The sequence below is a fragment of the Pristiophorus japonicus genome, chromosome 14 (genome assembly GCF_044704955.1).
Source record: "Pristiophorus japonicus isolate sPriJap1 chromosome 14, sPriJap1.hap1, whole genome shotgun sequence".
NCBI classification, from domain to species: Eukaryota; Metazoa; Chordata; class Chondrichthyes; family Pristiophoridae; genus Pristiophorus; species Pristiophorus japonicus.
The window spans coordinates 83,421,882-83,446,548 of NC_091990.1; the positions used below are offsets into that span (position 1 = coordinate 83,421,882).

Below are 24,667 nucleotides of genomic sequence, written 5' to 3' on the forward strand. Positions count from 1 at the left end.
TGAAAAGGACCCATTTATCCCGACTCTCTGCTTCCTGTCTGCCAACCAGTTCTCTATCCACGTCAGTACATTACCCCCAATACCATGCGCTTTGATTTTGTACACAAATCTCTTGTTCGGGACCTTGTCAAACGCCTTTTGAAAGTCCAAATACACCACATCCACTGGTTCTCCCTTGTCCACTCTACTAGTTACATCCTCAAAAAATTCCAGAAGATTCATCAAGCATGATTTCCCTTTCATAAATCCATGCTGACTCGGTCCGATCCTGTCACTGCTTTCCAAATGGGCTGCTATTTCGTCCTTAATGATTGATTCCAACATTTTCCCCACTACTGATGTCAGGCTAACCGGTCTATAATTACCCGCTTTCTCTTTCCCTCTTTTTTTAAAAAGTGTCATTACATTAGCTACCCTCCAGTCCATAGGAACTGATCCAGAGTCGACAGATTGTTGGAAAATGATCACCAATGCATCCACTATTTCGAGAGCCACTTCCTTAAGTACTCTGGGATGCAGACTATCAGCCCCGAGGATTTATCGGCCTTTAATCCCATCAATTTCCCTAACACAATTTCCCGCCTAATAAGGATATCTTTCAGTTCCTCATTCTCACGAGACCCACTGTCCCCTAGTACATTCGGAAGGTTATTTGTATCTTCCTTTGCGAAGACAGAACCGAAGTATTGGTTCAATTGGTCTGCCATTTCTTTGTTCCTCATTATAAATTCACCTGAAATCGACTGCAAGGGGCCTGCGTTTGTCTTTACTAATCTTTTTCTCTTCACATATTTATAGAAGCTTTTGCAGTCAGTTTTTATGTTTCCTGCAAGCTTTCTCTCGCACTCTATTTTCCCCTTCTTAATTAAACCCTTAGTCCTCCTCTGTTGAATTCTAAATTTTCCCAGTCCTCAGGTTTGTTGCTTTTTCTCGCCAATTTATATGCCTCTTTCTTGGTTTTAACAATATCCTTACTTTCCCTTGTTAGCCACGGTTGAGCCAGTTATATTTTTACTCCAGACAGGGATGTACAATTGCTGAAGTTCATCCATGTGATCTTTAAATGTTTGCCATTGCTTATCCACCGTCAACCCTTTAAGTATCCTCTGCCAGTCTATTCCAGCCAATTTACACCTCATACCGTCGAAGTTACCTTTCCTTAAGTTCAGGACCCTAGTTTCCGAATTAACTTTGTCACTCTCTATCTTAATAAGGAATTCTACCATATTATGGTCACTTTTCCCCACAGGGCCTCGCTCAACACGATTGCTAATTAGTCCCTTCTCATTACACATCACCCAGTCTAAGATGGCCAGCTCCCTGGTTGGTTCCTCGACATATTGGTCTAGAAAACCATCCCGAATACACTCCAGGAAATCCTCCTCCACCGCATTGCTACCAGTTAGGTTAGCCCAATCTATATGTAGATTAAATTCGCCCATGATGACTGCTGTACCTTTATTGTACACATCCCTTATTTCTTGTTTGATGCTGTCCCCAACCTCACTACTACTATTTGGTGGTCTATACACAACTCCCACTAGCGTTTTCTGCCCTTTGGAATTCCGCAGCTCCACCCATATCGATTCCACATCATCCAGGCTAATGTCCTTCCTTACAATTGCATTGATTTCCTCTTTAACCAGCAACGCCACCTTGCCTCCTTTTCCTTTCTATCTATCCTTCCTAAATGCTGAATACCCTTAGATGTTGAGTTCCCAGCCTTGGTCACCCTGGAGCCATGTCTCCCTGATGCCAATCACATCGTATCCGTTAACTGCTATCTACGCAGTTAATTCATCCACCTTATTCTGAATACTCCTCGCATTGAGGCACAGAGCCTTCAGGCTTGTCTTTTTAACACACTTTGCCCCTTTTGAATCTTGATGTAATGCGGCCCTTTTTGCTTTGGGTTTCTCTGTCCTCCACTTTTACTATTCTCCTTTCTATCTTTTGCTTCTGCCCCCCTTCTATTTCCCTCTGTCTCCCTGCATAGGTTCCCATCCCCTCGATATTAGTTTAACACCTCCCCAACAGCACTAGCAAACATTCTCCCTCGGAAATTGGTTCCGATCCTGCCCAGGTGCAGACCGTCCGGTTTGTACTGGTCCCACCTCCCCCAGAGCCAGTTCCAATGTCCCAGGAATTTGAATTCCTCCCTTCTCCACCATTTCTCAAGCCATGTATTCATCTGAGCTATCCTGCGATTCCTACTCTAACTAGCACGTGGCACTGATAGCAATCCTGAGATTACTACTTTTGAGGTCCTACTTTTTAATTTAACTCCTAGCTCCCTAAATTCGTCTCGCAAGACCTCATCCCATTTTTTACCTATATCGCACCTATATGCACCACGACAACTGGCTGTTCACCCTCCCTTTTCAGAATGGTCCTGCACCCGCTCCGAGACATCCTTGATCCTTGCACCAGGGAGGCAACATACCATCCTGGAGTCTCAGTTGCGGCCGCAGAAACGCCTATCTATTCGCCTGACAATTGAATCCCCTATCACTATCGTTCTCCCACTCTTTTTCCTGCCCTCATGTGCAGCAGAGCCAGCCACGGTGCCATGAACTTGGCTGCTGCCGCTCTCCCCTAATGAGTCATCCCCCTTAACAGTACCCAATGCGGTGTATCTGTTTTGCAGGGGGATGACCGCAGGGGACCCCTGCACTACCCTCCCTGCACTGCTCTTCCTGTTGGTCTTCCATTCCCTATCTGGCTGTGGACCCTTTACCTGTGGTAAGACCAACTCACTAAACGTGCTATTCACGTCATTCTCAGAATCGTGCATGCTCCAGAGTGAATCCACCTGCAGCTCCAGCTCCGCAATGCGGTCCGTCAGGAGCTGGAGGCGGACACACTTCCCACACACGTAGTCGTCAGGGAAACCGGAAGTGTTCCTGACTTCCCACATCGTACAGGAGGAGCATAACATGTGTCCGAGCTCTCCTGCCATGACTTAACCCTTAGATACACTTAAATTGGCAACAACAATGCTAAAAGTTAATTACTGATATATATAAGGAGAGAGTGGAGAGCGTCAGTTCCAACTGTCGCAGGAGAGAGAGTGGAAAGCACCAGTTCCAACTGTCGCAGGAGAGAGAGTGGAGAGCACCAGTTCCAACTGTCACAGGACAGGAGAGTGGGGTGCACTCCACAGGGGTCTCACATCGACTAGCAGAACTACCCATCTGTCTGTCCCCCTGACTATCGAATCTCCAATTGCTGCTACATTCCCACACATTGGTGTATCCCCCGTGCAGTCCTTTGCATCACCCTTCCGCATTGACATCCACTTGCTATTTGAACTCTGGCTGTGAGTGACCACCTGCTGGAATCTGCGATCCAGGAAACATTCAGCCACCCGTATGCCCTGCAGTGAATCCAGCTGCCCCTCCAGCTCAAACGCTCAGCATCAGTTTAAACAGCTGGAAGCACTTCCTGCATACATGGGCCTCCAAGACACACTGAAGGTTTCCACATGGTGCAAGAATTGCAGGCTATGAGTCACAACTATCCTTCCATTCTAATTAGAAACTTAACGTTGTCTTGGGATTTCCAGAGAATCTCCAGACAGGCGGACCTGGACCTGTAGCTACAACAGCCTCAGAGCCAGGGAGGAGGGGATTCTCAGGCTCTGCTGCCTCAGATTCACCTTGAAGCGACAGAAGGGAACCTGAGGCTGGTGTCACATCTTGTCGCTGGTACTGCCTAAGATTGGATGTTATGCGAAACGGAGGGTGGGATAGGCAGAAATACCCGAGAAGGTAAATCCTGCCTGAAGGAATCCCTGAGAAGGTAAATCCTGCCATCTTTTATAGTGACTGAGCAATGGGGCGGGCAGAAACATGAGACCGTGAAGCAGCTGGGACCGCGCCGGTTGTTTTTTTTTGATTCCAGAAAGGCTCGGAGACAAACCAAACAAACTTTAAAACCAGACCCCGCTGACAAAAGAAGCCGGTTGGGCTCAAGCTGCTGATGGCCCTACAGAGCTGAGAAAACCCCCCACCACGGCCCGGGGTTTCAGGCTGACTGCGATGGACTCACACTTGCTTTCCTCGTCCTCCGCCGGCGCCTCCTTCAGGCCCGCGCTCGCGCTCGCTCCTCCCACCATTTCGCGCCGTCTCGCTCACGACCGTTTCCCGCTTTTTTTAACAAGAAAAAACCGCCGTCAGCGCCGGCGCGTGGGCTCAACCGCTCCCACCTCAATAGCCCGGAAAATGGCCGCGGAGCTGAGCAGAGCGGGGAGGAGGGATGAGCTGACTTCGGGAATTCAATCCAGAAAACAAGTATTAGCGACATTATAGAAATGTGTAAAAACAGGGCTGCTGGAAACATGAACCGCCAGTCTGGGGACAAGTTCACACAAGATGTATTAATAAATGTATGACATTTTATATACAGTTTAATGATTCTTGCTCATGCATGTATAGCGGTGTCATCACAGACTGCATACTTGATGTATATAGAAATATATGTCTAGTTACTATTGCATATTATAAGGCAGCGTCGGGAGATGGGGCAGCCTACCCCAGAGCAGAGTTAGTAATCAAGGTCTGCGGGACTGGCGCAAAGTACTTTATGTTTTGCTTTTTATTCCAGCTATGATTCTTTTAAATGAGACATTAAACTGAGGATTTGATGTTTGGTTATTCAAATGCAAAATATCCCACAGTTGTATTCGGAGATGAGCAGGAGTTCTCCTGTTATCATGGTCTACACTCTTTCCTTAACCAACATCAACAAGAAACAGTGAAATAGTAATGTATCTCATTGTTGCTTGTGAGATCTTGCTGTATGTGAAATTGTTGCTGCATTTGCTGCATGACAATAGTAACTGCTTGTCAATCTAAATCTTTGGGGCAGATTTGCGGTGTTTATGACAGCGTACTCTGAGAGAACGAAGAGCAAGTTCAAAGCACATGCGCTAAATCCCATACTTACTGCTGGTGCAGAGTTGGGCTAATTGCCTACCAACTGCCCAGCAATTATGGACGAAAATGTGACAGTTAATGAAAGCAGGCGCAGGAGCCTGTTTCACAGCGAAAGGAACTCGGAAGACCTTGCAGGCATTTTCTGTGGTTCCTGACAGCGGGTGCACTTTGAAAGTTACCGGAAAACTTTGCACAAAAAAGTTTCCGCGCTGCAGCTTCAGGCAGCAGCCATGTTGGGTTTTCCGCCTTGTGGGTTTAGGTGGCCATGTTGGGTTTTCTGCTCTGTGGCTTCAAGTGGCCATGTTGGTTTTCTGTGCTGTGGCTTCAGGCGGCCATGTTGGGTTGGATTGCAGTTAGCGGCCTGACCTAGTCGTCAAGGCCTCGTGTTCTATTGTCGGTCTGAGCCGGGGTCCGGGGCGCCATGACAGATCGTTACAACATCCACAGCCAGTTGGACCACCTGCAGTCCAAGTACACCGGCACAGGCCACACCGACACCACCAAGTGGGAGTAGCATTACGACTCGTTCGCCTACATGGGCCACTTCGACCTGCTCAACTACTTCGCCATGGCTGAGAAAGAGACCAAGGCCCACGTCCGCTTCAACAACCTCATGGAGAAGATGCTGCGGCCCGCCATGCAACAAGAGCAAGGAGGCCTGAGAGGGAGAGGGACGGGTCTTCGGAGGGGGCCCCGGAGGAGAAGAGAGGTAGAGGGGTGTCTAGGGGAAGAGGAGAGGGTCTAGAGGGGAGGGTATAGGGGAGAGGAGATAGTTCCCACATTACAACAGTGACTACACTCCAAAAGTGCTTCATTGGCTGCAAAGCACTTTGAGACATCCAGTGGTTGTGAAAGGCGCTTTTCATAAGAACATAAGAAATAGGAGCAGGAGTAGGTCATATGGCCCCTCAAGCCTGCTCCTCCATTTAATAAGATCATGGCTGATCTGATCATGGACTCAGCTCCACTTCCCTGCCCGCTCCCCATAACCCTTTATTCCCTTATCGCTCAAAAATCTGCCTATCTCCGCCTTAAATATATTCAACACAGCCTCCATAGCTCTCTGGGGCAGAGAATTCCATAGATTTACAACCCTCTGAGAGAAGAAATTCCTCCTCATCTCGGTTTTAAATGGATGGCCCCTTATTCTGAGACATTTATTAATGGGCTCAATTTTCCCCAGTGATTTGCGCTGTTTTTTTGCCATGCACGCCGCTTTTTTTGGCATAAGTTAAAAAAATGTAAGTTTCCCCAATGAATGTGCACCAATGTAACTCAGTTACGATTTTTCTAGCTTAGTTTTTTTTGTGTCATGAGGGCGTAACCTGATGTCTGCACCAGTTTTTCTCAATTATATAAGTTTGCCCCCCAAAAAATTCTCCTAGGCCGGCGTATGTGACCACTCCCAAAAAACGTTCTGGTGAGTTAAGAAAAACCAGCGCGCATTGAAAAACCGGTGCAGAAATACCCCATTTTTCAGCAAAATTTTGGAGGGAGCGAAGAACACTTAAATATGCACAATAAAGATTATTTTTTTAACCTTAAAATGCAGGAAATGGATGTTTGATGGAATTCTGTAAGTTTTAATTTTTTTTAAACTGATACGCCACCACCGAAAATCTGCAAACAGGGCTCGAGGGTCGAAGCATCAGCCAGCAGAATCTGATACTCGCCCGCACACAGAGGCTCGGGGCTCAGCTTCAAAAGGAGCCCAAGGGGGAAATGGGGGTCTGTGGAAGGCATACAGAAGGCATCAGAAGCCTGCACTACCCATCAACTCAAGCCCAGGTGGGTGGGGAGGTGGGGGCGGGGTGGCTGTGGAAGGCATATGCAAGGCATCATAAGCCTGCACTATACATCAAATGCAACCCGGCGGGGGAGAGGGTGCGGAGTTCCCAATCACTGCACCTGCTCAGACCTGGGTGTGGCCCATACAGACCTTGTGGGGAGAGAGAACAAAGAACCTTGTTCTGCCTGCCTGCCGTTTTGAGCCTCTTGCAAAGCTAAAATTTAATCATGGGGGCAATACTGACAGTGCCATACCATGTGCAAGCCTTCTGCATGATTGTGCTATGGAGGAGACAATTGATTCGATATCATTGCATGAGGAACCTCAGAGCACGTAGGGGGATGGGCAGGAGGTCTTACCCACGTTGGGTATATCGAGACAAGCTTTCGTACCTGCACCTGAGTGATACAGACTGTCAGAAGGCTGCGTTTCCACAAAGAAAATAACTGAGATCTGTGAGTTAGTAAAAGCAGTACTGCAACCGAGAAGCGTCAGGAGGACTGCTTTGTCAGTTGAAGTGAAGGTTACAGCTGCACTTTCATTCTATGCATCTGGATCATTCCAAGCTACAACTGGGGATGTGTGCGCCATTTCTCAACATGCAACTCATATCTGCATTCGGCAGGTGACTGTTCACTAAATGACTCGAGGAATGACGACATAAATTTCCCCATAACTGCCCAAGCAATGCATGACAGGGCTGTTGGCTTTTCCAGGATTGCTGGCTTCCCTAAGGTACAGGGCTGCATTGATTGTACCGACATCGCCTTATGAGCACCTTTGGAGGATTCCGAGATGTACAGGAACAGAAAAGGCTTCCACTTCATTAATGTGCAGTTCATGAGTGATGACGTGCATCACATCATGTCAGTTGCTGCAAGTTACCCTGGGAGCAGCCATGATGTGTTCGTCCGATGGTTATATCTACCATGTTTCAGCAACAGGCAGAAGGACAGAGCTGGATACTGGGAGACAAAGGGTATGGCCTCGCCACCTTGCTAATGACGCCCCTACGCGTAACCCGGATGGGAGCTGAACGGGAATACAACATAGAAACATAGAAAATAGGTGCAGGAGTAGGCCATTCGGCCCTTCGAGCCTCCACCTCCATTCAATAACATCATGGCTGATCATTCACCTCAGTACCCCTTTCCTGCTTTCTCTTCATACACCTCGATCCCTTTAGCCATAAGGGCCATATCTAACTCCCTCTTCAATCTATCCAATGAACTGACATTAACAACTCTCTGCGGCAGGGAATTCTCTGAGTGAAGAAGTTTCTCCTCATCTCAGTCCTAAATGGCCTACCCCTTATCCTAAAATTGTGTCCCCTGGTTCTGGACTTCCCCAACATCGGGAACATTCTTCCCGCATCTAACCTGTCCCGTCCAGTCAGAATCTTATACATTTCTATGAGATCCCCTCTCATCCTTCCAAACTCCAGTGTATAAAGACCCAGTTAATCCAGTCTCTCCTCATAAGTCAGTCCAGCCATCCCTGGAATCAGTCTGGTGAACCTTCGCTGCACTCCCTCAATAGCAAGAACGTCCTTCCTCAGATTAGGAGACCAAAACTGAACACAATATTCCAGGTGAGGCCTCACCAAGGCAGTGTACAATTGCAGTAAGACCTCCCTGCTCTGATACTCAAATCCCCTAGCTATGAAGGCCAACACGCCATTTGCCTTCTTCACCGCCTGCTGTACCTGCATGTCAACTTTCAATGACTGATGAACCATGACACCCAGGTCTCATTGCACCTCCCCTTTTCCTAATCTGCCACCATTCAGGTAATATTCTGCCTTCGTGTTATTGCCTCCAAAGTGGATAACCTCACATTTATCCACATTATACTGCATTTGCCATGCATTTGTCGACTCACCTAACCTATCCAAATCACCCTGCAGCCTCTAAGCATTCTCCTCACAGCTCACACCGCTACCCAGTTTAGTGTCATCTGCAAACTTGGAGATAGTACATTCAATTCCTTCATCCAAATCATTAATGTATATTGTAAAGAGCTGGGGTCCCAGCACTGAGCCCTGCGGCACTCCACTAGTCACTGCTGCCCATTCGAAAAGGACCCGTTTATCCCAACTCTCTGCTTCCTGTCTGCCAACCAATTCTCTATCCACGCCAGTACATTACCCCCAGTACAATATGCTTTGATTTTGCACACCAATCTCTAATGTGGGATCTTGTCAAAGTCCTTTTGAAAGTCCAAATACACCACATCCACTGGTTCTCCCTTATCCACTCTACTAGTTACATCCTCAAAAAATTCCAGAAGATTTGTCAAGCATGATTTCCGCTTCATAAATCCATGCTGACTTGGACCGATCCTGTCCCTGCTTTCCAAATGCGCTGCTATTTCATTCTTAATAATTGATTCCAACATTTTCCCCACTACTGATATCAGGCTAACCGGTCTATAATTACCCATTTTCTCTCTCCCTCTTTTTTAAAAAAGTGATGTTACATTAGCTACCCTCCAGTCCATAGGAACTGATCCCGAGTTGATAAACTGTTAGAAAATGATCACCAATGCATCCATTATTTCAAGGACCACTTCCTTAAGTTCTCTGGGATGCAGACAATCAGGCCCTGGGGATTTATCGGCCTTCAATCCCATCAATTTCCCTAACACAATTTCCCGCCTAATAAGGATATCCTTCAGTTCCTCCTTCTCTCTAGACCCTCGGTCCCCTGGTACATCCGGAAGGTTATTTGTGTCTTCCTTTGTGAAGACAGAACCAAAGTATTTGTTCAGTTGGTCTGCCATTTCTTTGTTCCCCATTATAAATTCACCTGAATCCGACTGCAAGGGACCTACGTTTGTCTTCACTAATCTTTTTCTCTTCACATATCTATAGAAGCTTTTGCAGTCAGTTTTTATGTTCCCGGCAAGCTTCCTCTCGTACTCTATTTTTCCCCTCCTAATCAAACCCTTTGTCCTCCTCTGCTGAATTCTAAAGTTCTCCCAGTCCTCAGGTATGCTACTTTTTTTGGCCAATTTATATGCCTCTTCCTTGGATCTAACACTATCCTCAATTTCTCTTGTTAGCCACGGTTGAGCCACCTTCCCTGTTTTATTTTTACTCCAGACAGGGATGTACAATTGTTGAAGTTCATCCATGGGATCTATGAATGTTTGCCATTGCCTATCCACTGTCAATCCTTTAAGTATCATTTGCCAGTCTATTCTAGCCAATTTACGCCTCATGCTGTCGAAGTTAGCTTTCCTTAAGTTCAGGACCCTAGTTTCTGAATTAACTGTGCCACTCTCCATCTTAATAAAGAATTCTACCATATTATAGTCACTCTTCCCCAAGGGCCCTCGCACAACACGATTGCTAATTAGTCCCTTCTCATTACACATCACCCATTCTAGGATGGCCAGCTCTCTAGTTGGTTCCTCGACATATTGGTCAAGATAACGATCCCTAATACACTCCAGGAAATCCTCCTCCACCGCAATGCTACCAGTTTGGTTAGCCCAATCTATATGTAAATTAAAGTCGCCATGATAACTGCTGTACCTTTATTGCACACAACCCTTATTTCTTGTTTGATGCTGTCCCCAACCTCACTTCTACTGTTTGGTGGTCTGTACACAACTCCCACCAGCGTTTTCTGCCCTTTGGTATTCCGTAGCTCCACCCATACCGATTCGACATTATCCAAGCCAATGTCCTTCCTTACTGTTGCATTAATTTCCTCTTTAACCAGTAACACCACCCCGCCTCCTTTTCCCTTCTGCCTATCCTTCCTAAATGTTGAATACCCCTGGATGTTAAGTTCCCAGCCTTGGTCATCCTGGAGCCATGTCTCTGTAATGCTAATTACATCATATCCATTAACTGCTATTTGTGCAGTTAATTCGTCTACTTTATTCCGAATACTCCACGCATTGAGGCACAGAGTCTTCAGGCTTGTCTTTTCAACACAATTTGCCCCTTTAGAATTTTGCTGTAATGTGGCCCTTTTTATTTTTTGCCTTGGGTATCTCTGCCCTCCACTTTTACTATTCTCCTTTCTATCTATTGCCTCTGTCTCCCTTTTATTTCCCTCTGCCTCCCTGAATAGGTTTCCATCCCCCCGCCATATTAGTTTAATTCCTCCCCAACAGCACGAGCAAACACTCCCCCGAGGACATTGGTTCCAGTTCTGCCCAGGTGCAGACGCTCCGGTTTGTACTGGTCCCACCTACCCCAGAACCGGTTCCAATGTCCCAGGAATTTGAATGCCTCCCTTCTGCACCACTCCTCAAGCCACGCATTCATCTGAGCTATCCTGCAATTCCTATTCTGACTAGCACGTGGCACTGGTTGCAATCCTGAGATTACTGCTTTTGAGGTCCTACTTTTTAATTTGGCTCCAAGCTCCCTAAATTCTTCTCGTAGGACCTCATCCCGTTTTTTACCGATATCATTGGTACCTATATGCACCACGACAATTGGCTGTTTACCCTCCCTTTTTAGAATGTCCTGCATCCGCTCAGAGACATCCTTGACCCTTGCATCAGGCAGGCAACATACCATCCTGGAGACTCGGTTGCGGCCGCAGAAACACCTATCTATTACCCTTACAATTGAATCCCCTATCATTATAGCTCTCCCACTCTTTATCCTGCCCTCCTGTGCAGCAGAGCCACCCATGGTGCCATGAACTTGGCCGCTGCCATCTTCCCCTGAAGAGTCATTGCCCCCCAACAGTACCCAAAGCGGTGTATCTGTTTTGCAGGGGGATGACCACAGGGGACCCCTGCACTACCTTCCTTGCACTGCTCTTCCTGTTGGTCACCCATTTACTATCTGGCTGTGTACTGTTTACCTGCGGTGAGACCAACTCGCTAAACATGCTATTCACGTCATTCTCAGCATCGTGCATGCTTCAGAGTGAATCCACCCGCAGCTCCAGTGCCGCAATGCGGTCCATCAGGACCTGCAGGTGGATGCACTTCCCGCACATGTCGTCGTTAGGGACACCAGAAGCGTCCCTGAGTTCCCACATAGTACAGGAGGAACATAACACATGTCCGAGATCTCCTGCCATGACTTAACCCTTGGATTAACTTAATTGGGTAACAATAATGTTCAAAGGTTGCTTACTGATAAAGAAAGAAATTGAAAAACTACTTACCAATCACCAGCCAATCACTTACCCCCTTAGCTGTGACGTCACCTTTCAATTTCTTTCTACTTTTTTGCCTTCTGCCCCTACTGCAGCTGCACAAGCACGCCTCTCCGACTCACCAACTGCCTCTCTGACTCACCAACTGCCGCTGGGCCTATTTATAGGCCTCCCCACACTGCCTCTCACACATAGCGACATGCAGCATAATAGAGAAGACCAATGGCATCTTGAAACAGCGTTTCTGATGCCTAGACCATTCTGGAGGCTACTTGCAATACTCCCCTGAGATTGTCGGTCAGTTCACTGTTGTGTGCTGCATGCTGCATAACTTAGCCATCATGAGGCAGCGGGAGCTAGTAGTAGAAGACCACCTGAGGTGAGAGTGGCTGATGATAAGGAAGAGGACGAGGAAGCCATGCAGCTACCTGAACCCAGAGCACGACAGAGGAGGAGGGCGGGCTGTCATGCCTCTTTAACAATTGCTCGAGCCTTGCGCCAGCAGCTCATCTGTGAATGCTTTGCTGCCTGAAGGCTCAGCGGCAACTATTCCACATGGACCATATTTACTGTTTGGAGATTGTTAAGTATATTATGACTCAAAAGTCTTGTTACTGTAAACTCACTCAGGTGTAAACTGGTCCACTTTATTCGCGCCCAAAGTGACTGCAAGATATGGTACCAGCACTTATTTACCAGGACCTGCACACACACGTGTACAGCCCAATGACCTCCGACAGTGGTGCCCCCTGGTGTCTAGTGATCCAAACCATCAATACATGACAACTTCTCCCTTCAAGATCTTAGTATCAGTCTCTTTACAAATTAAGGTGTTCTGGGGCTTTCCGCTCATGAGTTGATCGTCTCAGTTCAACTCCAGTTCTGGGCAAGCGTTCTGATTCAGTTATGACTGGAAGCTTAGTAGCCGATCTGATGGGAGTGGTAATGACCCTGTCAGAGAACGAAAGTCCAGGTTCAGTAATGATAGCAAAGTCCTCTGATGAATGATCATTGGTTGGTTGGTCACTGACGGCATCTTCCTCAAGCGGTTCCAGTTCATCCGTGTGCTGCAGTTTCACTTGATTTACATTTTTCCTGCATGTTTGCCCATTCTTGAGCATGACAATAAACACTCTGTTACCCTCTTTGGCTGTGACAGTACCGGCGATCCACTTTGGACCTTGACCATAGTTCAATACATAAACCGGATCATTGACAGAAGTATCACGTGACACAGCAGCATGATCATGATACAATTGCTGACTTTGACATCTGTTTTCAACATGATCATTCAAATCGGGATGAACAAGAGAGAGCTTGGTCTTGAGACTTCTGTTCATCAGTAGTTCAGCAGGGGAGATCCCGGTAAGCGTGTGAGGTCTTGTCCTGTAACTAAGCAATATGTGTGACAAACGAGTCTACAGTGAACCCTGAGTTACACGTTTCATGCTCTGCATGATCGTTTGAACAGAAGCAGGTTTGAATGGGGCTGACCTCACATGTTTAATACCATTGAGTTTCATGAACTCTTGAAACTCGAGACTTGTGAAGCAAGATCCGTTGTCACTCACAACAATGTCAGGAAAACCAAGAGTAGCATGACATGAATGCTCTCAATGGTAGCTGTGGACGTACTGGATGACACTCTATCCACTTTGAATATGCATCCACCACAACAAAAAACATCTTTCCCTGGAAAGCGGCCACAAAATCAATGTGTATCCTCGACCATGGTCACAACCAAAGACTCAGCGGAGATTCCGCTGGTACTTTACTTAGCTGCATGCAAGTATTGCACTGATGCACACATGATTCCAGATCAGAGTCAATTCCAGGCCACCAAACATGAGCCCTGGATGAGTGCTATATAGTTCATGTACAAATTTTTCTCTGGGCATGACAACATGATTGCCCCACAGTAGACAATCTGACTGAATGGACAGTTTATCTTTGTGACGGTTGTAAGATTTGGTCTCATCACACATCTCCATGGGTATTGCAGACCAATCACCACTGAGGACACAACGTTTTACAACCGATAAAATAGGGTCAGATCCTAACTTGTTGAGCAGTGACAGGGGTATCTGCACTCTCAAAAGACTCCATTACTAATAGTAGATCTGCAGGTTGAGGCATCTCCATATTTGATGTGGGCAAAGGCAGACGACTCAGTGCATCGGCACAATTCTCAGTGCCCGGTCTGTGACGAATAATATAATCATAGGCAGACAGCGTCAATGCCCACCTCTGAATGCGGGACGATGCATTGGTATTAATACCTTTGCTTTCTGAAAACAATGAAATGAGTGGCTTGTGATCCACTTCTAGTTGAAAGCGAAGACCAAACAGGTTCTGATGCTGATGCATTTTTTTTACCCCATAGACATAGGCCAAAGCTTCTTTTTTTACTATGCTGTAAACTCTTTCCGCTTTTGACAAACTTCTTGAAGCATACGCAACAGGTTGTAGTTTACCCGACTCATTTGCTTGTTGGAGTACACATCCAACCCTATATGATGAAACATCAGAGGCCAATCCAAGACGCTTACACGGATCATAGTGAACCAGCAGCTTGTTTGAACAGAGCAGATTCTTAGCTTTCTCAAAAGCTCTATCTTGACCCAGACCCAGTTGTCGCCTTTTCTGAGCAGCATGTGCAATGGCTCTCGTAAAGTGCTCAAATCGGGTAAAAAAAATTACCGAAGTAGTTGCGTAGCCCAAGGAATGAATGCAGCTCCGTCACATTCTGAGGCCTGGGTGCATTTTTGATGGCCTTGGTTTTCGAATCCGGAGGCCTGATGCCATCAGCAGCAATCTCCCTCCCCAGGAATTCAACTTCGGGTGCCATGAAGACACACTTTGAACGTTTCAGCCTGAGTCCCACTTTGTCCAGTCGATGTAGAACTTCCTCAAGGTTGTTCAGATGTTCAGCAGTGTTGTGACCTGTGACCAGAGTGTCATCTTGAAACACGACAGTTCTGGGGATGGACTTTAGTAGATTTTCCATATTCCTCTGAAATATGGCTGCAGCTGAACAAATTCCAAAAGGATACCTGTTGTAGACAAACAGTCCTTTATGGATGTTGGTGCAGGTGACTTTCTTCGATGTGTCGACAAGCTCCTGGGTCATATAGGCCGCTGTCAGATCCAATTTAGTGAACGACTTTTCATCAGCTAGCATGACGAACAGGTCATCAACTCTCAGTAACCGATACTGATCCTGTTTCGAAAATCGGTTAATCGTAATCTTGTAGTCTCCACAAATCCTGACAGTGCCATCACTCCTCAACACAGGAACAATAGGACTGGCCCACTCGTTAAACTCAACCGGTAATAAGACCCCTTCACGTTAGAGTCTGTCAAACTCAATTTCAACCTTCTCCCTCATCATATAGGGAACAGACCAGGCTTTATGATAGACAGACCTTGCATAAGAATCCAGATGAATCTGCACCTTGGCTCCCGTAAAATTTCCAAGCAAAGAAGGAAACTTCTTCAACACTTGAGCACATGAAGTGTCATCCACCGATGACAATGTTTTGATATCGTTCCAATTCCACTTGATTTTCTTGAGCCAATTCCTAACGAACAGCATTGGACCATTGCCTGGTACAATCCATAACAGAAGATCATGAACCACACTATCATATGACACCTTGACGACTGCACTGCCAATCACCGGTATGAGTTCCTTACTGTAAGTATGCAACTTGGCATTGACTGGACTCAGCTTAGGCTTCACCACCTCAGTGTCCCACAGCTTGTTTGGCTCATTATTTGACTCGCATCCGTGTCCAGCTCCATTTAGTTTCACTTTAACCATTATCAGCTGGCTCTTTCCCAAGAACGAATACAGACCATACACTTCCTCCTCGGGTTGTGCATCCGGGCCAGCACTAGACTGGTCATCATCACCAATGCTTGCTCAGTTGTGGGCACATTCTCTGAAGATGCCCCACTTTGGAACAGCCGTTACAGATGTACTGCCTAAACCGACACTGATGAGGCCGATGATTGCCCCCACAACACCAACAGGGTGAAATAGGATTTGTACCAGTTGGCGGACTTTGAGCAGCTACAGGTTTCATGTAAGCAGTCCAGTAGGCCCTGCCATAGCAGCTCTGCCAGATGACGACACAATCTTGTTTACAGTACTTGCCGTGGAGCTCCGACTTTTCGATGATATCTGCCTCAAATTATCATCAGTCATCATGCATGCCTGGGCAGTCACGATGGCCTTGCTCAAATCCAGCGTCTCTGCAGCCAATAACTTCTGGAGAATCACATCATGGTTGATGCCTATCACAAAGAAATCTCGCAGCATGTCTTCCAACATGGTCCCAAACTTACACGGCTCAGCAAGAAGTTGCAGGTCGGCAACGAATCCCGACACATCCTGGCCCTCAGCACGAACATGTGTGTAGAAGCAATAGTGTGATATGATTATCCCCTTGTTTGGCTTGAGATGGTCATGTACCAAAGCACACAAATCTTTGTATTCTTTGTCCATTGGACGTGCAGGCAAGAGCAGATTCTTCATGAGGCCATATATTCTTGAACCACAAACAGTGAGGAAAACCACCCGGCGCTTAACTGCATCATCGTCTCCCGCCATGTTGTTGACCACAAAATACTGATCCAGGCAGTCGATAAAATCCGCCCAATCCTCGCCATCCTCAAATCTCTCCAGAATTCCAATAGTGCCCATTGTGTATGCGATGGTTCTTAAGTTACCTCGTCACCAAATGTTAAGTATATAATGACTTATTACTGTAAACTCACTCGGGTGTAAACCTGGTCCACTTTATTCGTGCCCAAAGTTATTGCAAGACATGGTACCAGCACCTATATACCAGGGTCCGCACACACCCGCGTACAGCCTGATGACCTCCAACATTGGCGCCCCCTGGTGTCTAGTAACCTCAAACATCAATACATGACAGACCTGTTCCATAATTTTGTGCTTTGTTAATGGAACAAATAATGGAAATGATTCTTCTTGAATTCAAAAATTGTGTTAATAATGAAACAAATAATGTAACAGTTTCGGTTATAATTTAAAATATATTTTATTCAAAAGTTTAACAAACATTTGTTTGTACTTATCTTAACTTTAATAAAAATATTCTTGTCTCTAACTTTAAAGTTTTCACTTAAGATCATTTACAAACTCCAAGATCACTGACTAACTTTTAAACTTGTAAATTTACATAACTTACAAAAAACTTTTAATTTGAGAACAGTTGCAACAGTAACAACAATAATAATAACAACAACAACAGCAGCAAAGGAAGGCTGCACCCATCTCTCCTCCACCTTATTCGAAGACCGCCCACTGCGCTTGGTTTTGGTGAATCCACCACCCCTGCCCGCAGGCAGTGGCACAGCGTTTCTCGGGTTGGTACCAAGCTTATTCTTTCGAACATCTCGGGTAATGCGCACTTTTTGATGGGGCGGGGGGGTGGGTGGTGGGGGGTTCAGCCATTAATGTGAAAGGCCTGGCTTGGGCCACTTCAGAGGCTGGTCTGGGGATTGGAGTGGGAGTGGAGTTTGGGCGTGTTCACTTATTGCAGCAGCTAACTCCAACATTCCCTTCCTCATGTTCGCCGACAGTGTCTCACCTACCTGCGACATGCCCTCCCTCATGTTCACTGACAACGCATCAGCGACCTGCGACCTTCCCTCCCTCATGTGCACCGACCTTATTTCTGCTGACTGAAATATTCCCTCCCTCACGTTCCTGGTCAACATTCCCATTTTTCGTGAGAGTGTTGCCACCTTCCTCTGCAAAGAAGAAAATGTAACTTTTTAGAGAGGGTGTCTTTCTGCTGTGGGACATATATAGATGGTCACATTTACAATTGCAAATCCATTGAAAAATGAAAATATTACTGACACTAACTACTTGACCAAGGTCCTGCCACTTTTTGCACTGGCCTCCAGACCTCGGGGTGGTCACCATTACACAGTAATTTTTTGCAAGTTGGTTCCAGCGTTTCTTCATTTCTTTGGGTGGAACTTTAATGTGACCTCTGCTGGTGTCCAGCTCCTGCCATTTGCCCTCAATTGCAGTACCTAGTGCCTCCACTTCATCCTGTAAGAAATTCTTGGTCCTTGCACTGCGTTGCATCTTGTACTGCAGCTCTGATTTTTCCAATGATAATTAAAGATCTCACACAGCACACAAAGTTCTCACACACACAGCTTGCTATTTAAAAATGACCGATTGCAGACCGGGAGCTGTACTACGCATGCGCGCCCATAGGAATCACATCAAAAACCTACTTTTTTCCCGCGCATGAGCAGAAGGGGCGGCAGCGTTTTTTCGGTACAGTTATTAGGCTCCACCCCTCTGAGGCTACAGGACAGGCGCCAATTTCAAAAAATAGAACGGGGAAACTTGACACATTTATTTTTGGAGCAGTTGTGGCCTAGAAAAATGGGCGTAACTCTGGCAATACGGCAAAAAATGGCTTTGGGGAAAATTGAGCCGTATGTCCCCAAGTTTTAGTTTTTCCTTTGAATGGAAATATCCTTTCTGCATACACCTTGTTGAGCCCTCTTATTATCTTATATGTTTCAATAAGATCACCTCTGATTCTTCTGAAGTCCAATGAGTATAGGCCCAACCTAGTCAACCTATCTTCATTAGTCAGCCCCCTCAGATCTGGAATCAACCTTGTGCACCTTCTCTGAACAGCCTCCAATGCCAGTATATCCTTCTTTAAATACAGAGACCTAAACTGTACGCAGTACTCTAGGTGGGGCCTCACCAATAACCTGTACAGTTGTAGCAGGATTACTCTGCTTTTATACTCTATCCCCCTTGCAATAAAGGCCAATACTCTATTTGCCTTCCTGATTACATAAGAACATAACAAATAGGAACAGGAGTAGGCCATTTGGCCCCTCAAGCCTGCTCCGCCATTCAATAAGATCATGGCTGATCTGATCATGGTCTCAGCTCCACTTCCCCGCCCGTTCACAATAACCCCTTATCCCCTTATCTTTTAACAAACTGTTTATTTCTGTCATAAATTTATTCAATGTCCCAGCTTCCACAGCTCTCAGAGGCAGTGAATTCCACAGATTTACAACCCTCTGAGAGAAGAAATTTCTCCTCATCTCTGTTTTAAATGGGCAGCTCCTTATTCTAAGATTATGCCCTTTAGTTCCAGTCTCCCCCATCAGTGGAAAAATCCTCTCTGCACCCTCATAATCTAATACGGTTCGATAAGATCACCTCTCATTCTTCTGAATTCCAATGAGTAGAGGCCAACCTACTCAACCTTTCCTCATAAGTCAACCCCCTCATCCCCGGAATCAACCTAGTGAACCTTCTCTGAACTGCCTCCAAAGCAAGTATATCCTTTCGTAAATATGGAAACCCCAAAACTACACGCAGTATTCCAGGTGTGGCCTCACCAATATCTTGTAAAGCTGTAGCAAGACTTCCCTGCTTTTATAATCCATCCCCTTTACAATAAAGGCCAAGATACCATTGGCCTTCCTGATCACTTGCTGTATCTGCATACTATCCTTTTATGTTTCATGCACAAGAACCCCCAGGTCCCGCTGTACTGAGGCACTTTGCAATCTTTCTCCATTTAAATAGTAACTTGCTTTTTGATTTTTTTCTGCCAAAGTGGATAACCTCACATTTTACCACTCTATCTGTCAATTCTTTGCCCACTCACTCAGCCTGTCTATATCACTTTGCAGATTGTTTGTGTCCTCTTCACAATTTGCTTTCCCACCCATCTTTGTATCATCAGCAAACTTGGCTACATTACACTCAGTTTCTTCGTCCAAGTCATTAATATAGATTGTAAATAGTTGGGACCCCAGCACCAATCCCCGCAGCACCCCACTAGATACTGTTTGCAAACCGGGAAATGACCCATTTATCCCAACTCTCTGTCTTCTGTTAGTTAGCCAATCCTCTATCCATGCTAATATATTATCCCCAACCCCGTGAACTGTTATCTTGTGCAAACCTTTTATGTGGTACCTTATCAAGTGCCTTCTGGAAATCCAAATACACCACATCCACGGCTTTCCCCTTATCAACCCTGCTTGTTACATCCTCAATGAACTCCATCAAATTTGTCAAACATGATTTTGCTTTCATAAAATCAGGCTGACTCTGCTTGATTGAATTATGCTTTTCCTAAGATCCTGCTACTGCTTCCTGAAAAATGGACTCCTGCATTTTCCCAAAGACATATGTTAGGATAATTGGTCTATGGTTTCCTGCTTTTTGTCTGCCTCCTTTTTTAATTGGGACGTTAAATTTGCGGTTTTCCAATCCGCTTGGAGTGCCCCAGTACCCAGGGAATTTTGATAGATTACAACCAATGCATCCACTATCTCTGCAGCCACTTTTTTTAAGACCCGAGGATGTAAGCCATCAGGTCTAGGGGACTTGTCCATCTTTAGTCCCATTATTTTACTGAGTACTACTTCTTTAGTGATAGTGATTGTATTAAGTTACTCCCTCCCTATAGCCCCTTGATTATCCACTATGTTGGTATTGTGTTCCTAACACAGATGAGACTGCACACAGGGAGGTTAAAGCAACAGTGACCTCAGTCTTTATTAAGACACTCCAGAGTGAGGAACAGGCCTTAGGGGTCGGCTTATATACAGTGCTCCCAAGGGATGCTGGGATCCCTTGGGACTTCAGGGGATGCACTCCCTGGTGGCGGAACATGGGAGTGCATGCTTTATCTATACACAACACACTCCCCCACAAAGTCAAAGTGAAAACTATTTACAAGGTGAGGCGGTCAGGAGCCTTTCTTTCCCTGGTGGACCGCCTCGGTACAAATGTCTGTTCTGGTGTGTTGGCTGTGCCCTCACTGGGCTGGCGTGTTGTTGGCCCTACAGGGCTGCTGGGTGAGCCTGGCCTTGCTGGGCTTTTGGGCGTGATGGGTTCGATTTCCTGGTCCGGGATGGTGTTGTTGATCCTTTGGGTGTGTGTTGTGGGCTTGAAAAAGGTGGTGTCTGCTGTGGGATGTTCAGGGCAGTCTGTGAACTGCAGACTCGTTTGGTCCAGGTGCTTTCTACAAATTTGTCCATTGTCTAGTTTGACGACAAACACCCTACTCCCTTCTTTAGCTATCACCGTGCCCGTGATCCACCTGGGACCATGTTTAGCACATACACAGGGTCATTCAGATCAATTTTCCGTGACACAGTGGTGCGACCATCGTTTACATTTTGTTGCTGCCGCCTGCTCTCTACCTGATCATGCAGGAGTAGCTCAGCTGGGGGCACCTCTGTGAGCGAGTGGGATCTCGTGCGGTAGCTGAGCAGTACTCGGGACAGGCGGGTTTGGAGTGAGCCTTCTGTGACTCTTTTGAGGCTCTGTTTGATTGTTTGTACTGCCCGCTTTGCCTGCCCATTGGAGGCTGGTTTAAATGGGGCCGAGGTGACATGTTGGATCGCATTGCGGGTCATGAATTCTTTAAATTCGGCACTGGTGAAACATGGCCCGTTGTCACTGGCCAGTATGTCAGGCAGGCCGTGGGTGGAAAACATGGCCCTCAGGCTTTCAATGGTGGCAGTGGTGGTGCTTCCCGACGTTATTTCACATTCAATCCATTTTGAAAAAGCATCCACCACCACCAGGAACATTTTACCGAGAAACGGGCCCACATAGTCGACATGGATCCTCGACCATGGTCTGGAGGGCTAGGACCACAAACGTAATGGTGCCCCTCTGGGGGCGTTGCTCAACTGAGCACACACGCTGCATTGCCATGCACAGAACTCTAACTCAGAATCGATACCGGGCCACCACACGTGGGATCTGGCTATCACTTTCATCATTACTATACCGGGTGTGTGCTGTGGAGATCCGAGATGAACGTCTCCCTGCCTTTTTTGGGTAGCACTATGCGGTTACCCCACAACAGGCAGTCTGCCTGAATGGACAGCTTGTCCTTTCGCCGCTGGAACGCCTTGATTAGCTCTTGCATTTCAACGGGAATGCTGGCCCAGCTCCCATGCAGTACGCAGTTTTTTACTAGGGACAGCAGAGGATCTTGGCTGGTCCAAGACCTAATCTGGCGGGTCGTGACAGGTGATTTATCATTTTCAAACGCTTCCATGACCATCAACATGTCTGTGGGCTGCGCCACCATCAACAAGTTTGCAGGCTGCGCCATTTCCACCTCCGTGGTGGGCAATGGTAGCCGACTGAGAGCATCCGCACAGTTCTCGGTGCCAGGCCTGTGGCGGATGGTATAGTTAAATGCTGATAGCACGAGTGCCCACCTTTGTATGCAGGCTGAGGCATTAGTATTTATCCCCTTGCTTTTAGCGAACAGGGATATGAGGGGCTTGTGATCGGTTACCAGCTCAAATTTGAGGCCAAACAGGTACTGATGCATTTTCTTTACCCCGAACACACATGCTAATGCCTCTTTTTCAATCATGCTGTAGGCCCTCTCGGCCTTAGGCAAGCTCCTGGAGGCATAGGGGACAGGTTGCAACTTCCCCACAACGTTAGCTTGTTGTAATACACATTCGACTCCGTACAACAACGCATCACATGCTAACACAAGTCTTTTACACGGGTTATACAATACAAGCAGCTTGTTGAAGCATAAAATGTTTCTGGCTTTCTCAAAATCAATTACTTGTTTTTTTCCCAATACCCAGTTCTCACCTTTACGCAATAACATATGTAGGGGCTCTAAGAGAGTGCTTAACCCCAGTAGGAAGTACTAAAATATTTGAGGAGTCCCAGGAATGACAGCAGCTCCGTGATGTTCTGTGGCCTAGGCACGTTCCTGTCTTGGCCGAATGCCGCCCGCCGCGATCTTTCTCCCCAAAAACTCCACTTTTGTTGCCATGAAGACGCATTTCGATCTCTTCAGCCGCAGCCCTGCGCAATCCAGTCGCTGGAGGATCTCCTCCAGGTTTTGTAGTTGCTCGACGGTGTCCCGACCCGTGACCAATATGTCGTCCTGAAAAATCACCATGCATGGTACCGACTTGAGTCGGCTCTCCATGTATTTATGGAAGATCGCTGCAGCCAACCGAATTCTAAACTGTTGTAGATGAACAGTCCCTTGTGCGTGTTGATGCAGGTGAGGCCCTTCGAAGACTCCTCCAGCTCCTGCGTCATGTAGGCCGAAGTCCTGTAGCAAGAAACAATTAATAGTTACTTTATAATCGCCTCAAATCCTGACCGTGCCATCACTTTTGAATTCCACTGGGGAGATGATGCCCACACATTGCAGCCTGTCCAGCTCGATTTCCACTCTCTCCCTCATCACGTGAGGTACCGCTCGCGCCTTATAGTGAATGGGTTGCGCCTCTGGGACCAAGTGGATCCGCACCTTCGCCCCGGAAAAGTTTCCAATGCCTAGCTCAAAAAGGGAAGGAAATTTGTTAAGAACCTGGGTACATGAGGCCTCATCGACATGTGATAGCGCTCGGATGTCATCCCAGTTCCAGCGGATTTTGCCCAGCCAGCTCCTTCCAAGCAGTGTGGGGCCATCGCCTGGGACAATCCAGAGTGGCAGTTTGTGCACCATGCCCTCATAGGTGACCTTGACCATGGCGTTGCCCAGGACAGTGATAAACTCTTTGGTGTACGTTCTCAGTTTCGTGTGGATGGGGCTCAGGGCTGGTCTGAGTGCCTTGTTGCATCACAGTCTCTCAAACATCCTTTTACTCATGATGGATTGGCTAGCACCAGTGTCCAGTTCCATGGCTACGGGTAAGCCTTTCAATTTTACATTTAGCATTATAGGTGGACATTTCATCGAAAATGTGTGCACCCCGTGTACTTCAGCATCTGCGTCCTCTCTCAGAGGCTCAAAATTGCATTGATCCACGATGGACAGATCTTCCTCTGCCATGTGGTTGTTAGCAGGTTTTGCAGAGCTTGCAGCTCGATTGCAAGCTCTTTGGAGATGCCCCATTGTTCCACAGCTCTTGCAAACATGCCCTTTGAAGCAGCATGAATAGGGTGAATGGAAGCCTCCACAATGCCAACAAGCTGTGAATTGCCTTGCATTTATCCTTTGTTCGGAATCTGAGTCATCTGGGTCACCTGAGGCCTGCTGGCAGTTGCAGACTCGTGGGTTCTGCCCTCTACATTTCTGCTCGCAAACACAGTTCCAGTTAATTTATGAACATGGCTAGCACTTGCGTGCTGAGAGATTTGTTTGGTGTTATCACTGGTGGACATAAACACCTGTGCTATCGCAATGGCCGTGCTGAGGGTCGGTGTCTCTACAGTCAAAAGTTTTCATAGGATGGTCTTGTGGCCAATGCCCAGTACAAACAATTCTCTGAGCATTTTCTCCAGGTAGCCATCAAACTCACATTATCTTGCAAGTCGTCTTAGCTCAGCAATGTAACTCGACACTTTCTGACCTTCAGATCGCTGGCACGAGTCGAACCGATACCTCGCCATCAGCAAGCTCTCCCTCGGGTTAAGATGCTCCCGAACCAGTGTACACAGCTCCTCATATGAATTATCTGTGGGTTTCACCGGAACCAGAAGATTCTTCATGAGGCTGTAGGTAGATGCCCCGCAGACTGTGAGGAGGACCGCTCTCCTTTTTGCAGCGCTTCCTTCTCCGTCCAGCTCGTTGGCTACAAAGTACTGGTCTAGCCGTTTGACATAGGCTTCCCAGTCCTCACCCTCCGAGAACTTCTCCAGGATGCCCACAGTTTGCTGCATCTTTGCGTTGGATTCATATCCTTGTCACCAGTTATTGTGTTCCTAACACAGATGAGACTGCATAAAGAGAGGTTACAGTAACAATGACCTCAGTCTTTATTAA

At 46.7% G+C, this 24,667-nt stretch overlaps 1 protein-coding gene and 1 pseudogene across 7 annotated transcripts in view; one reads left to right on the plus strand and one right to left on the minus strand.

Moving 5' to 3' along the window:
• Positions 1–4,130, minus strand: part of LOC139279957 (low choriolytic enzyme-like) — a 630,591-nt gene extending 626,461 nt beyond the window's left edge. For 5 of the 7 annotated variants that reach the window (XM_070899317.1, XM_070899318.1, XM_070899312.1 and 2 more), the window contains exon 1: positions 4,051–4,130. In XM_070899317.1, coding sequence (XP_070755418.1) covers positions 4,051–4,117 — 67 coding nt within the window. In that variant the 5' untranslated portion in view covers positions 4,118–4,130. The remainder of the gene's footprint in view (positions 1–4,050) is intronic. The other 2 variants (XM_070899315.1, XM_070899314.1) reach the window with 1 other exon arrangement.
• Positions 4,131–5,358: 1,228 nt separating this feature from the next.
• On the plus strand, positions 5,359–5,599 carry LOC139279424 (splicing factor 3B subunit 5-like; annotated as a pseudogene).
• Positions 5,600–24,667: the final 19,068 nt, after the last annotated feature.